Consider the following 13,680-nt stretch of genomic DNA (forward strand, 5'->3'; position numbering starts at 1 on the left):
GTACATTACATAGGCTTAATTTAACGCGGTTGGTGGAACAGATGGAGGAGGACTTTAAGAGATGGGACATGGTGTCCCTGTCACTGGCAGGTAGGGTGCAGGCGGTTAAAATGGTGGTCCTCCCGAGATTCCTTTTTGTGTTTCAGTGCCTCCCGGTGGTGGTCACGAAGGCTTTTTTCAAAAGAATCTAGAAGAGTATTATGAGTTTTGTGTGGGCCGGCAAGACACCGAGAGTGAGGAGGGGATTTTTGCAGCGTAGTAGGGACAGGGGGGGCTGGCACTACCGAGCCTAAGTGAGTACTACTGGGCCGCCAATATTTCAATGGTGTGTAAGTGGATGGGAGAAGAGGACGGAGCGGCGTGGAAGAGATTGGAGAGGGCGTCCTGCAGGGGGACTAGCCTACAAGCTATGGTGACGGCACCGTTGCCGTTCTCACCGAAGAAATACACCACAAGCCCGGTGGTGGTGGCTACTTTGAAAATTTGGGGGCAGTGGAGACGGCATAGGGGAAAGACGGGAGCCTCGGTGCGGTCCCCGATAAGAAATAACCATTGGTTTGTTCCGGGGAGAATGGATGGGGGATTTGGAGCATGGCAAAGAGCAGGGGTAGCACAATTGAGAGATCTGTTCGTAGATGGGACCTTTGCGAGTCTGGGAGCGCTGACGGAAAAATATGGGTTGCCCCAAGGGAATGCATTTCGGTATATGCAACTGAGGGTTTTTGCGAGGCAACAGGTGAGGGAATTCCCGCAGCTCCCGACGCAGGAGGTGCAGGATAGAGTGATCTCAGAGACATGGGTGGGGGATGGTAAGGTGTCGGACATATATAGGGAAATGAGGGACGAGGGGGAGATCATAGTAGATGAGCTGAAAGGGAAATGGGAAGAAGAGCTGGGGGAGGAGATTGAGGAGGGGCTGTGGGCTGATGCCCTACGTAGGGTAAACTCATCGTCCTCGTGTGCCAGGCTAAGCCTGATACAATTTAAGGTGTTACACAGGGCGCATATGACTGGAGCACGGCTCAGTAAATTTTTGGGGGTAGAGGATAGGTGTGCGAGATGCTCGAGAAGCCCAGCGAATCACACCCACACGTTCTGGTCATGCCCGGCACTACAGGAGTTTTGGGTGGGGGTGGCTAAGGTGCTTTCGAAGGTGGCGGGGGTCCAGGTCGAACCAAGCTGGGGGTTGGCTATATTTGGGGTTGCAGAAGAGCCGGGAGTGCAGGAGGCGAGAGAGGCTGATGTTTTGGCCTTTGCGTCCCTAGTAGCCCGGCGCAGGATATTGTTAACGTGGAAGGAAGCCAAACCCCCGGGTGTGGAGACCTGGATAAACGACATGGCAGGGTTTATAAAGTTAGAACGGATTAAGTTCGTACTAAGGGGTTCGGCTCAAAGGTTCACCAGGCGGTGGCAACCGTTCGTCGACTACCTCACAGAAAGATAGAGGGAATGGAAAAGAAGAAGACAACAGCAGCAACCGCCGGGGGGGGGGGGGGGGGGGGGAGAATCGGACGGACTCTCAGGGATGTTATTGTATATGTATAGGCACTTGTTTTAGGTAATGTATATTGGACTGTTGGATTGTATCTTTGGAGAGTATTCATTTTTGACAGGGCAGTTGCCATTTAGTTTGGTTTTTGTTTCTGTTCATATATTATTTATTTATTTGTTTAAAACTGGCCACTGTTATTTATATTGCTTTATTGTTGTTTGAAAGAAACACTACCTACTGTTATGTTTGGCCAAAAAATCTTGAATAAAATATATATATATTTTTTTAAAGTGTGGCCAGAGCATTGTCGTCTTTCACGGAGCATTTATTGGGAGGGGAATCCGTGGTGCACTTTGCACCCAGGTGACAAAGATTTATTTTCCTCACGTTTATCAGGTATGCTCACAAATAGATTTTTTTTGTGGTAGATAGGTCTCTCTTCCTTCCAGTGGTGCCGGCTAAGTACTCAGCGATTATGATTTTGGACCATGCCTCACACTTTGTTGATTAGGCGCTACAGACAGGTCCATCCCAACATCCGCCATGGAGGTTGGACACAACATTATTAGTGAACAAGAAATTTTGTGAACGCATGCCCACTGGCATTGGGGACTATATAAAATTTAACAGGAGTCAATCTCACCGTCCATGCTGTCAGAAACCCCTAAGGTGATCCTCGGGGGGAGATGATCTCCTATAAAGCACACTTGGTGAAGACAGCGAGGGCAGAGCAGCAGAGGATGGTGACTCCATTCTTGAGGTGGTCCACCAGTCCTCACTTGACCCTACCCAGGAGTTGTTGACAAGTAGGAAAAAACTTCAAACACAATTAGAGGTATTTTCGACAGGGCCAGCTGTGATGCTCGAGGGGCAATTTTTATGAGTTTGGGGAGAAGGCCTGCCACCTTTTGGCTCATCAGCTTAATCTGCAGACGGCTTCCCCGGAAATCGTACAGGTACACAACTCGAGCAGTAGCCTGGTTTCCGTCTCTTCTCAGGTTAATGCGGATTTCAAAACATTCTATCGGGTCTTTATAGATTGGAGCCTCTGGCGGAGGAATCAGTCATGACCGACTGTTTGAACAACTTACCCATCCCAGCGGTAAGAGGTGGAGAGAGGCGATGAGTTGGAATCTCCGTTGATGAAGCCCAGATGAAATTATAAAATGCATTGGGTTGATGCAGACTGGCAAAGTCCTTGACCCAGATGGCTTCCCCACTGAATTCTGTAAGAAGTTCTCGGAGCAGCTGGTGCCTTTAATTCAGACATGTTTAATGATTCTTTATCGCAGGGTTCGTTGCACTTTACCATCACACAGGTTTCTATCCCCCTGATTCTCAAGAAGGACAAAGACGCAACAGGCTGGGTCGCAACGACCCATCTCACTCTTGAATATGTATGTAAAGTTACTTGCCAAGGTGCTGGCACTGCGACTGGAGCCCTGTCTCCCAGAGGAGTAGACAGGCTTCGTTCAGGCTGACAAGTGTCAGCCAATATACATTGCCTGGTAAACACTGCCCGTTTCCCCTCCTCTGTGCTCGAGCCGGAGGTGATTTTTCTCTGGATTCTGAAAAGGCATTTGATGTAGTGAAGTTGGAGTGCCTGTTTGGGATTCTTAAGAGATTCGCATTTAGCCACAAGTTTATTTCCTGGATTTGACTATTGCATAAGCCCCCCACTGCAAGTGTCCGTACGAATGCCCTGAACTCTGGTTATTTTCCGTTGAATGGAGGGCATGAAACAGGGGTGTCCACTGTTTCTGCTCCGGTCTGCTTTGGCAATAATAATTAATAATAATCGTTTATTGTCACATGTAAGCTTCAATTAAGTTACTGTGAAAAGCCGCTAGTCGCCACATTCCGGCACCTGTTCGGGGAGGCCGGTATGGGAATTGAACCCGGGCTGCTGCCTTGTTCTGCATTACAGGGCTGCTGCCTTGTTCTGCATTACAAGCCAGCTGTTTAGCCCACTGTGCTAAACCATCCCCTGGTTTAGAAATGCTCGCTATTGCACTGAGGTCCTCTTTAAGTGGAGTGGGATAAATCGGGAGGGGTGGAGCATCGGGTGTCCCTTTATGCGGACAACCTATTTCTTTATATTACAGACCCAGTAGCCTCCATGGACGCAATACAAAGCTTCTTAGTGTGGCTCCTTCCCTGGTTGCAAGTTGAAGTGGACAAGAGAGAATGTCTCCCAGTCAACTCCCCAGGGAGGAGAGCCCAACTGTGGATGGTACCCTCTCACCTTGCCAAGACTAGCTTTCATTATCCGGGGGTCAGGGTGGCCCAAAATTGGGCCTCGCTTCATAAATTATATTACACTAATCTGGTTAACGGTGTCAAGTCAGATTTGCAGAGGTGGGATAACCTCCCTCTATCCTTGGAGGGTAGGATTCAGACAATTAAAATGTATGGGCTCCTGTGATTGTTATTCCGTTTTCAATATCTCCCCATTTTTATCCCCAAGTCCTTTTTTGTTAAAGTCAACAGATTAATGTCCTCCTTAATTTAGGTAGGTAAGACTCCAAAGATCCGTGGGGCTTTGCTCCAAAGAGACAGACAATCAGGGGGCTTGGCTCTACCCAATTTATTGTTTTACTAGTGGGCAGCCAATATTCAGAAAATATTGTTGTGGTTAAGCGATCCTGGTTCCATGTGGGGACAAATGGAAGCACTGTTTCTAGCCTTTGCATCGTTGTCTTTCGCTCTGGTGAGATTTTCCATGAATCAACTGGTGGTCTCCACCTTGAGAATTTGGAAGTAGTTCAAAGAGCATTTCAAGCTCTGTTCCTGGTCTTCGCTAGCCCCCATCGGCAACAACCACCTTTTTCTGTCAGCGGGTTTGGACTCAATGTTTAAGTCATGGGAGGGGAAGGGTCTGGAGAGGTTTGGGGACCTGTTCATGGAGGGGAGGTTTGTTAGTTTTAAGGAGGTGGCAGATAAATTGTAATTGCCTGGTTCTGGTCTTTTCAGTTATTTTTAGATACACGTTTTTTGGAAAAGGCTGCCTCGTTGACAGCCCGGAAAAGCGTTCTGCTTGGGTGGAGGTCTCCTACTCCCCCTAGTGCCTCGACTTGGTTGAGTGATCTCATGTCTTCTCTACATTTGGAGAAGGTTAAGTATATCATTAGAGGGTCAGTAGAAGGGTTTTACCTAAGATGGCAGCCATTAATTTCCTTTTTTAAGGAGCTATTCACAGTCAGCTGTTAGAGGGTTTTATTTTGTTTTTTGGGTTAAAGTTAATATGTGTTGTTGCTGGTTTGTCTCTTTTTTCGATTGTGTAATTGTGGTTAATTGTTTTGGATGGTTTTGTTTAATATGAAAAATTTGCAATAAACGTATTTTTTTTAAAAAGGGATTCTAGGCTTTATAAATGGAGACGTGGAGTGCAAAGTCAAGGGAGTTATGATGAACTTTTGTGAAACATTGGTTCTGCCTCAAGTGGAGTGCTGTGTCCATTTCTGTGCACCAGCAGGTTGGCAGTATATGAAGATTTTAAAGAGGGTGCAGCAAAGATGTACAAGAATAGTTGCAGGGATGAGGGACTTCAGTTATGTGTATAAATTAGGGAAGCTGGGGGTGTTTTCCTCAGAGAAGGTTGAGAGGAGATTTGACAGGGGGGTTCAAAATTGAGAGATCAAGACATAGTGAATAGAGAGAAACTGTTCCCATTGGTAGAAGCACTGAGAACCAAAGTACACGGATTCCAAAAGAACCAATAGCGACATGAGGAAAAAGCAGTAAGTGGTTAGGATTTAGAATACACTGCCTGGGAACGTGGTGCAGGCAGAGTCAATTGTGGCTTTCAAAAGGGAATTGGATGACTTCCGGGTGCGGCGATGACCAGCTAAGTCGCACGTTTCGGCAGCTCCCGGTGGAACGGACTTTAGGGCTCTTGATAGGAGCCCCAACGGCAATTTTAACGGCTAAAAACACCGTGCGGTAAACCAGAAGGGTGTTCCCCCTGGACACGGATGGAAAAAGGAGAGGAAAGTGGCCGGATTGCAGCGGATCCTTTGGAACAACGGCAAGGATGGCAAGCAGAAACCAAGATGGCGTCGGAAGGTGGCAGTCTCATATGGGGCCCTGAACAACAAGAGTTCTTGAAACGCTGCGTGGAGGAGATAAAAAAGGAAATGAAGAAAGAGTTGTTGGCCCCGATATTACAGGCGATTGAAGGGCTGAGAGAGGAACAAAAGACCCAGGAGCAGGAGCTTCGGGTCGTGAAGGCGAAAGCAGCAGAGAATGAGAACGATATACAGGGCCTGGTGGTGAAGTCGGAGATACAGGAGGCACACCAGAAACGATCTGTGGAGAGGTTGGAGGCACTGGAAAATAACGCAAGGAGGAACAACTTGAGGATTCGTGGCCTTCCTGAAGGTGTGGAGGGGGCGGACGTCGGGGCATATGTGAGCACGATGCTGCACTCGTTAATGGGAGCGGAGGCCCCGACGGGTCCGTTGGAGGTGGAGGGAGCATACCGAGTTATGGTGCGAGGATCGAGAGCAGGAGAAACTCCCAGAGCCATAGTGGTGAGATTCCTCCGTTTTAAGGATAGAGAAATGGTCCTTAGATGGGCGAAGAAAACTCGGTGTAGTAAATGGGAGAACGCGGTGATCCGCGTTTATCAAGATTGGAGTGCGGAGGTGGCGAGAAGGAGGGCGAGCTTTAATCGGGCCAAAGCGGTACTTCACAAAAAGAAGATAAAATTTGGAATGCTGCAACCGGCAAGACTGTGGGTCACATATCAAGGGAGGCACCACTACTTTGAGACGGCGGATGAAGCGTGGACTTTTATTGTAGAAGAAAAATTGGAATGAGTGGATTATGAAAATGAACTTTTGGACAAAGTGGTGGGGCGAATGGGGGGGGGGGGGCGAAGAGGGGTTTTATGTTTTAATCCTGCGGTATGGTAACTTTTCTCTCTCCCACGGGTGGTGATGGGGGGAGGTGGGGAGGGAGAGGAGATGGGGCGTTGGCCATGGGAGGCGGGGCCGAGGGAGAGGCTTGGTTCCCGCGCTATGATAATTATGGCGGGAACAGAGAAGCAGGAAGGAGGGGGCGTCGCACGGTGCGAGCCGTGATCACGGGGGAAAGCCGAGGTCAGCCAGAGTTTGCTGACTTCTGGGAGCAACATGGGGGGAGTAATTACGCTAGCGGGGGGTCTAGCGGGGGGGGGGGGGAATTACTGGGTTGCTGCTGCTGGGGAAAGGGGGGAGTGGGTACGGGAAAGGATGGGCGGGGGGGCACCGTCTGGGAGAGATACAGCTGCGTGGGAACTGGGTGAGAAGCTGGAAAAAGATGATGGCTAACCGGCAAGGGGGGGGGGGGGGGGGGGGGGGTGGGAAGCCCCCCAACTCGGCTGATCACGTGGAACGTGAGGGGGCTTAACGGGCCGATAAAGAGGGCACGAGTACTCGCACACCTTAAGAAACTTAAAGCAGATGTGGTTATGTTACAGGAAACGCACCTGAAACTGATAGACCAGGTTAGGTTGCGCAAAGGATGGGTGGGGCAGGTGTTCCATTCGGGGCTGGATGCGAAAAACAGGAGGGTGGCTATATTAGTGGGGAAGCGGGTAATGTTCGAGGCAAAGACTATAGTGGCGGATAACGGGGGCAGATACGTGATGGTGAGTGGCAAATTACAGGGAGAGATGGTGGTTTTGGTAAACGTGTATGCCCCGAACTGGGACGATGCCAACTTTATGAGGCGAATGCTAGGACGCATCCCGGACCTAGAGACGGGAAAGCTGATAATGGGGGGAGATTTTAACACGGTGTTGGAACCAAGGCTGGATAGGTCGAAGTCCAGGACTGGTAGGAGGCCGGCAGCAGCCAAGGTGCTCAAGGATTTTATGGAGCAGATGGGAGGGGTGGACCCGTGGAGATTCAGTAGACCTAGGAGTAAGGAGTTCTCGTTTTTCTCCTATGTCCATAAAGTCTATTCACGCATAGACTTTTTTGTGTTGGGTAGGGCATTGATCCCGAGGGTGAGGGGAACGGAATATACGGCTATAGCCATTTCGGATCATGCCCCACACTGGGTAGACTTGGAGATAGGGGAGGAAACAAGAGGGCGCCCACCCTGGAGAATGGACATGGGACTAATGGCAGATGAGGGGGTGTGCCTAAGGGTGAGGGGATGCATCGAAAAGTACTTGGAACTCAATGACAATGGGGAGGTTCAGGTGGGAGTGGTCTGGGAGGCGTTGAACGCGGTGGTGAGGGGGGAGCTGATATCAATAAGGACATATAAAGGGAAGCAGGAGAGTAAGGAACGGGAGCGGTTGCTGCAAGAACTTTTAAGGGTGGACAGACAATATGCGGAAGCACCGGAGGAGGGACTGTACAGGGAAAGGCAAAGGCTGCATGTGGAATTTGACTTGCTGACTACAGGCACTGCAGAGGCACAATGGAGGAAGGCGCAGGGTGTACAGTATGAATATGGAGAGAAGGCGAGCAGATTGCTGGCACACCAATTGAGGAGAAGGGGAGCAGCGAGGGAAATAGGGGGGGTGAGGGACGAGGAAGGAGAGACGGAGCGGGGAGCGGAGAGAGTGAATGAAGTGTTCAAGACATTTTATAAAAAATTGTATGAAGCTCAACCCCCGGATGGGAGGGAGAGAATGATGGAGTTTTTGGATCGGCTGGAAATTCCCAAGGTGGAAGAGCAGGAAAGGGCGGGACTGGGAGCACAGATCACGGTAGAAGAAGTGGTGAAAGGAATTAGGAACATGCAGACGGGAAAGGCCCCGGGACCGGACGGATTCCCAGTTGAATTTTACAGAAAATATTTGGACTTGCTCGCCCCGCTACTGACGAGGACCTTTAATGAGGCAAAGGAAAGGGGACAACTGCCCCCGACGATGTCAGAAGCAACGATATCGCTTCTCTTAAAGAAGGAAAAGGATCCGCTACAATGCGGGTCCTACAGACCAATTTCCCTCCTAAATGTGGATGCCAAGGTCCTGGCCAAGGTAATGGCAATGAGAATAGAGGAATGTGTCCCGGGGGTGGTTCATGAGGACCAAACGGGGTTTGTGAAGGGGAGACAGCTGAACACGAATATACGGAGGCTGTTAGGGGTAATGATGATGGCCCCACCAGAGTGTGAAACGGAGATAGTAGTGGCGATGGATGCCGAGAAAGCATTTGATAGAGTGGAATGGGATTATCTGTGGGAGGTGTTGAGGAGATTCGGGTTTGGAGAGGGGTATGTTAGATGGGTGCAGCTGTTGTATAGGGCCCCAGTGGCGAGTGTGGTCACGAATGGACGGGGATCGGCATATTTTCGGCTCCATAGAGGGACAAGGCAGGGATGTCCTCTGTCCCCATTACTGTTTGCACTGGCGATTGAGCCCCTGGCGATAGCGCTGAGAGGTTCCAGGAGATGGAGGGGAATACTTAGGGGAGGAGAAGAACACCGGGTATCTTTATATGCGGATGATCTGCTACTATATGTGGCGGATCCAGCGGAGGGGATGCCAGAAATAATGCGGATACTTGGGGAGTTTGGGGATTTTTCAGGGTATAAATTGAACATGGGGAAGAGTGAGCTGTTTGTGGTGCATCCAGGGGAGCAGAGTAGAGAAATAGAAGACCTACCGTTGAGGAAGGTAACAAGAGACTTTCGTTACCTGGGGATCCAGATAGCTAAGAATTGGGGCACATTGCACAGGATAAATTTGACGCGGTTGGTGGAACAGATGGAGGAAGATTTCAAGAGATGGGATATGGTAGCATTGTCAATGGCAGGGAGGGTGCAGGCGGTTAAGATGGTGGTCCTCCCGAGATTCCTCTTTGTGTTTCAATGCCTCCCGGTGGTGATCACGAAGGCTTTTTTCAAAAGGATAGAAAAGAGTATCATGGGTTTTGTTTGGGCCGGGAAGACTCCGAGAGTGAGGAAGGGATTCTTACAGCGTAGTAGGGATAGGGGGGGGCTGGCACTACCGAGCCTAAGTGAGTATTATTGGGCCGCTAATATTTCAATGGTGAGTAAGTGGATGGGAGAGGAGGAAGGAGCGGCGTGGAAGAGATTAGAGAGGGCGTCCTGTAGGGGGACCAGCCTGCAGGCTATGGTGACAGCCCCATTGCCATTCTCACCAAGGAACTATACCACGAGTCCGGTGGTGGTAGCTACACTGAAGATTTGGGGACAGTGGAGACGACATAGGGGAAAGACCGGAGCATTGGGGGGGGTCCCCGATAAGAAACAACCATAGGTTTGCCCCGGGGGGAATGGATGGGGGATATGGAATGTGGCAAAGAGCAGGAATAACGCAATTGAAAGATCTATTTGTGGATGGGAAGTTTGCGAGTCTGGGAGCGCTGACTGAGAAATATGGGTTGCCCCAAGGGAATGCATTTAGGTACATGCAATTGAGGGCTTTTGCGAGGCAACAGGTGAGGGAATTCCCGCAGCTCCCGACACAAGAGGTGCAGGACAGAGTCATCTCAAAGAAATGGGTGGGGGATGGTAAGGTGTCGGATATATATAGGGAAATGAGGGACGAAGGGGAGACTATGGTGGACGAACTAAAAGGGAAATGGGAAGAAGAGCTAGGGGAGGAGATTGAGGAGGGGCTGTGGGCAGATGCCCTAAACAGGGTAAACTCGTCGTCCTCGTGCGCCAGGCTAAGCCTGATTCAGTTTCAGGTATTACACAGGGCACATATGACTGGAACACGGCTCAATAAATTTTTTGGGGTGGAGGATAGGTGTGCGAGGTGCCCGAGAAGCCCAGCGAATCATACCCATATGTTCTGGTCATGCCCGGCACTACAGGGGTTTTGGATGGGGGTGACAAAGGTGCTTTCGAAAGTAGTAGGAGTCCGGGTCGAACCAAGCTGGGGGTTGGCTATATTTGGGGTTGCACAAGAGCCGGGAGTGCAGGAGGCGAGAGAGGCCGATGTTTTGGCCTTTGCGTCCCTAGTAGCCCGGCGCAGGATATTGCTAATGTGGAAAGAAGCCAAGCCCCCGGGGGCGGAGACCTGGATAAATGATATGGCGGGGTTCATAAAGTTAGAGCGGATTAAGTTCGTCCTAAGGGGGTCGGCTCAAGGGTTCACCAGGCGGTGGCAACCGTTCGTCGAATATCTTGCGGAAAGATAGATGGGGGAAAAAAGGCAGCAGCAGCAGTCCAGGACTTGGGGGGGGGGGGGGGGGGTATAGCCTGTGACAAGGCAGTTGCCAATTAGGGCTAGTTTTCATTTTTGTTATTTAATATTTATTTATTTGTTGTTTTTTGTTTATATAAAAAAGGTCATTATTATCTGTATTGTTATAATGTTGTGTAAAGGATGCACAATGTACTGTGTTGGTTGACCAAAAATTTTCAATAAAATATTTATTTAAAAAAAAAAGGGAATTGGATATGCACCTGAAGAGAAAAAATATGTAAGACAATGGGGAAAGAGGGCAGGGAAGGGGGACTAGCTGAGCCGCTCCTATAAAGTGGTAGGATGAACACGATGAACCAAATAGCCTCCCTCTGTGCGATAACCATTCCATGATTCTAACTCTGACTCCTTCAAACCATCATGAGTCCTCAAACCTTGACTTCGGCCTTCTTTTGCACTAACATCCTCTGCTCCACCTTGGCAGACAAAGCCTTCAGTTGCCTTGGTTCAACACTCTTTGAATTTTCCCATAAATGCTACCTCTCTCCCCCACCTTCAAGATCATCAAGTCTCTTGCTAACATTCAGCACCCAAATCTTCACCTCTGAAGTGCCTTACAATGTTTTACTAACTTTACGATCCTACATAAATGGAGATTGTCACTTTTGTTGGATAAAGGAGAGAAAAATATACATACCTGTAATCCACTTTCCCATCTTCTCCTACATCTTTATCTTTCTCTTCCACCTGTTTTATGCCCATAATATCTCCCAGTTTGGTCCCAGCCAGTTCCCAGTGTTTATGTTGAGCCTGTCACAGAAATATTTGCAATTAAAAATGTAAATATATATATTTAGTACTGAAGATATAATCACCAGAACTTTCAACTTCAGCAGTTGTGTGAAATGGGCTAAGTGAATCCTGCTCAATAATTTTACTTGCTCAGTTGTTTGGTTTAATAAGTTAAAAAGCAAATACACAAAATACATATATTGTGCCAGTGAAAATACATATATTGTGTAAGTGGAAAACACTTGTACTCTGTTATAATAGTATTATTACATTATATTCTGAAAACTGCCGATACTTTTATTGGTTTTGCTTGACAAAATGAGGAATGCTACAGACTAATTATCAGAAACAATTAGTGTGTACGAGACAACTGCTTACAACTCCATAGGCCTGTAATATCAAACTAGTGGCCAGACGCCAACCCAATTCCAAATTTACCAAAACAATCAATAACACATTGATCAAAAAACACTGCTCTGTACCAATGTTATATATATGACACCCTGGGCAAGTGTGCGGCCAATTCCAGGCCTCTTCATCCTGGAGTCACAACACATGTGAATTAACCAATAATTCTTATAAAAATAGTCTTGAGGTTTTTGGCCCTTGGCTGCCTGATAATTACAGTCACCAGGTTTGTAGGTTTAAGCACAATTACGGTTTATTTATAACGAGAACTATAATGAAGTATTCAGTAAATACAACTGGATAACAAACTAGTACCTATTACCCCCTCTAAACTGTCCAACCCTCTACCCACACACACACGCGACAGACAACCAAAGAAGAAGGGAAAAGGGTGAAAAATAATAAAAATGAAAGTCAAAAGATAATAATCTTTGCTTCGCATAGTGGATCTTTAATACACTTTCTTCACAGCAAGCTTACAGATTTGGGTCGCTGAATTGCAGCTGGTAATGGTCTTCTGTTCAGAGTCATTCATTCAGGGTCCCCGCATGTTAGAAAATGCAGTACTAACAGGCAGCAGCTTTCTGGAGAGATACCTTGTTTCTCATCAAACTGGGCCTTCAGCTCAAGGTTCACATTCAGGCCTCTATCTTTCTGTCGAGTGTTGGGCTGTTCTGCCTTGCCTTTCAGGAGAGAGAGAGTTGATCGGTTCTAGACTCTGCCTGTATATAGCTTCATCCAGGCTCTCAAGAAAGGTTAGCAGGTCCTTTCCTGGGTTGCCAAGATCAAAACTGAAACCAAACTCAACCCTTGGAGCTCTGAAAAACATTCCAGTGGGATCAGATCCAATCACCACCTCTTACTAGGCAGAGCACGGCCTTTTGGGCCAATTCATTGGCCATCAGCCAAATCAATCAACCCGAGTACCAGCCAACCTTGGTCATTGGTGCCAGTCCACAACTCCAGTATGGAATAGTACAGTGATCTCTCCCAGTGCTGAAATCCTGTGCTTGAATTAAAGGCACAGGCCACTTGCCTCAAAAACACGTGTACGAAACAAAAATGTAATGGCAAAAATAAAAGGTGAAATAAGGGAATAAACAGGAACTAACAGGAAGGACCTTTACAATATGGACAACATCCAGAGATACTCGTCCAACCATCATACTTGTGACCACCTCAGAAAATTCAGTAGATGACTGAGACATGACTGAACCATCACAAATCCATGCACGTAATCATCCAAATACTTAATGACTGTACCTGTTGACAAATTCCAAAACTCCCCGCACAACTGCTGTTTCACAGACATGCCTGGAGTTACCTGTCTGTTCCTCATTTTCTCGCTCCTTAAATAATGGAGTGGCATTTGCAATTTTCAAATCCAAAAGCTGTCTGAATTCAGAGCACTTTGGATAGTTGTGACTCAGACATCTATAATTTCATCAGCTATTTCTTTTAATATACTGGAGTGTAAACTCTCAGGTCCTGAGGATTTGTCTGCGGTATTATTTTTTAATAACCATATTTTTACTTACGCTGTGTAAAATGCCCTATGTTCCTTCACATATCTTTTGAATTGGTTCCGGTACTGCTAGTATTTTTGCCCTCTTCGTCCGATGTGAAAACAGATATAAAGTTTTAATTTAACAAGTTTACCAATTATTTGTTGTCCATTATAATTTCACTGTTTTTTTCTTTCATGGGCCAGCATTTGCCTTTCCCATTCGCTTCCCCTTATTAATTTTTTTAAAATCGCAAGTTTTGATAAACTTTCAAGTTGCTTTAATATTCACTCTTTGTATGGTACAACATTTTTTGTATTCCTTTGCTGCTTTGTTTCATTCAATTTAACAGGCCGAGGAGT

The 13,680-nt window shown here is 47.6% G+C and overlaps 1 protein-coding gene across 1 annotated transcript in view; it reads right to left on the reverse strand.

Moving 5' to 3' along the window:
* dhx38 (DEAH (Asp-Glu-Ala-His) box polypeptide 38) overlaps nt 1–13,680 on the reverse strand; it is a 223,892-nt gene that overhangs the window by 151,089 nt on the left and 59,123 nt on the right. Inside the window, exon 11 of the mRNA XM_072517951.1 lies at nt 11,311–11,423. Within this exon, the coding sequence (XP_072374052.1) occupies nt 11,311–11,423 (113 nt within the window). The remainder of the gene's footprint in view (nt 1–11,310; nt 11,424–13,680) is intronic.

Source organism: Scyliorhinus torazame, chromosome 10, assembly GCF_047496885.1.
Source record: "Scyliorhinus torazame isolate Kashiwa2021f chromosome 10, sScyTor2.1, whole genome shotgun sequence".
NCBI lineage: Eukaryota > Metazoa > Chordata > Chondrichthyes > Carcharhiniformes > Scyliorhinidae > Scyliorhinus > Scyliorhinus torazame.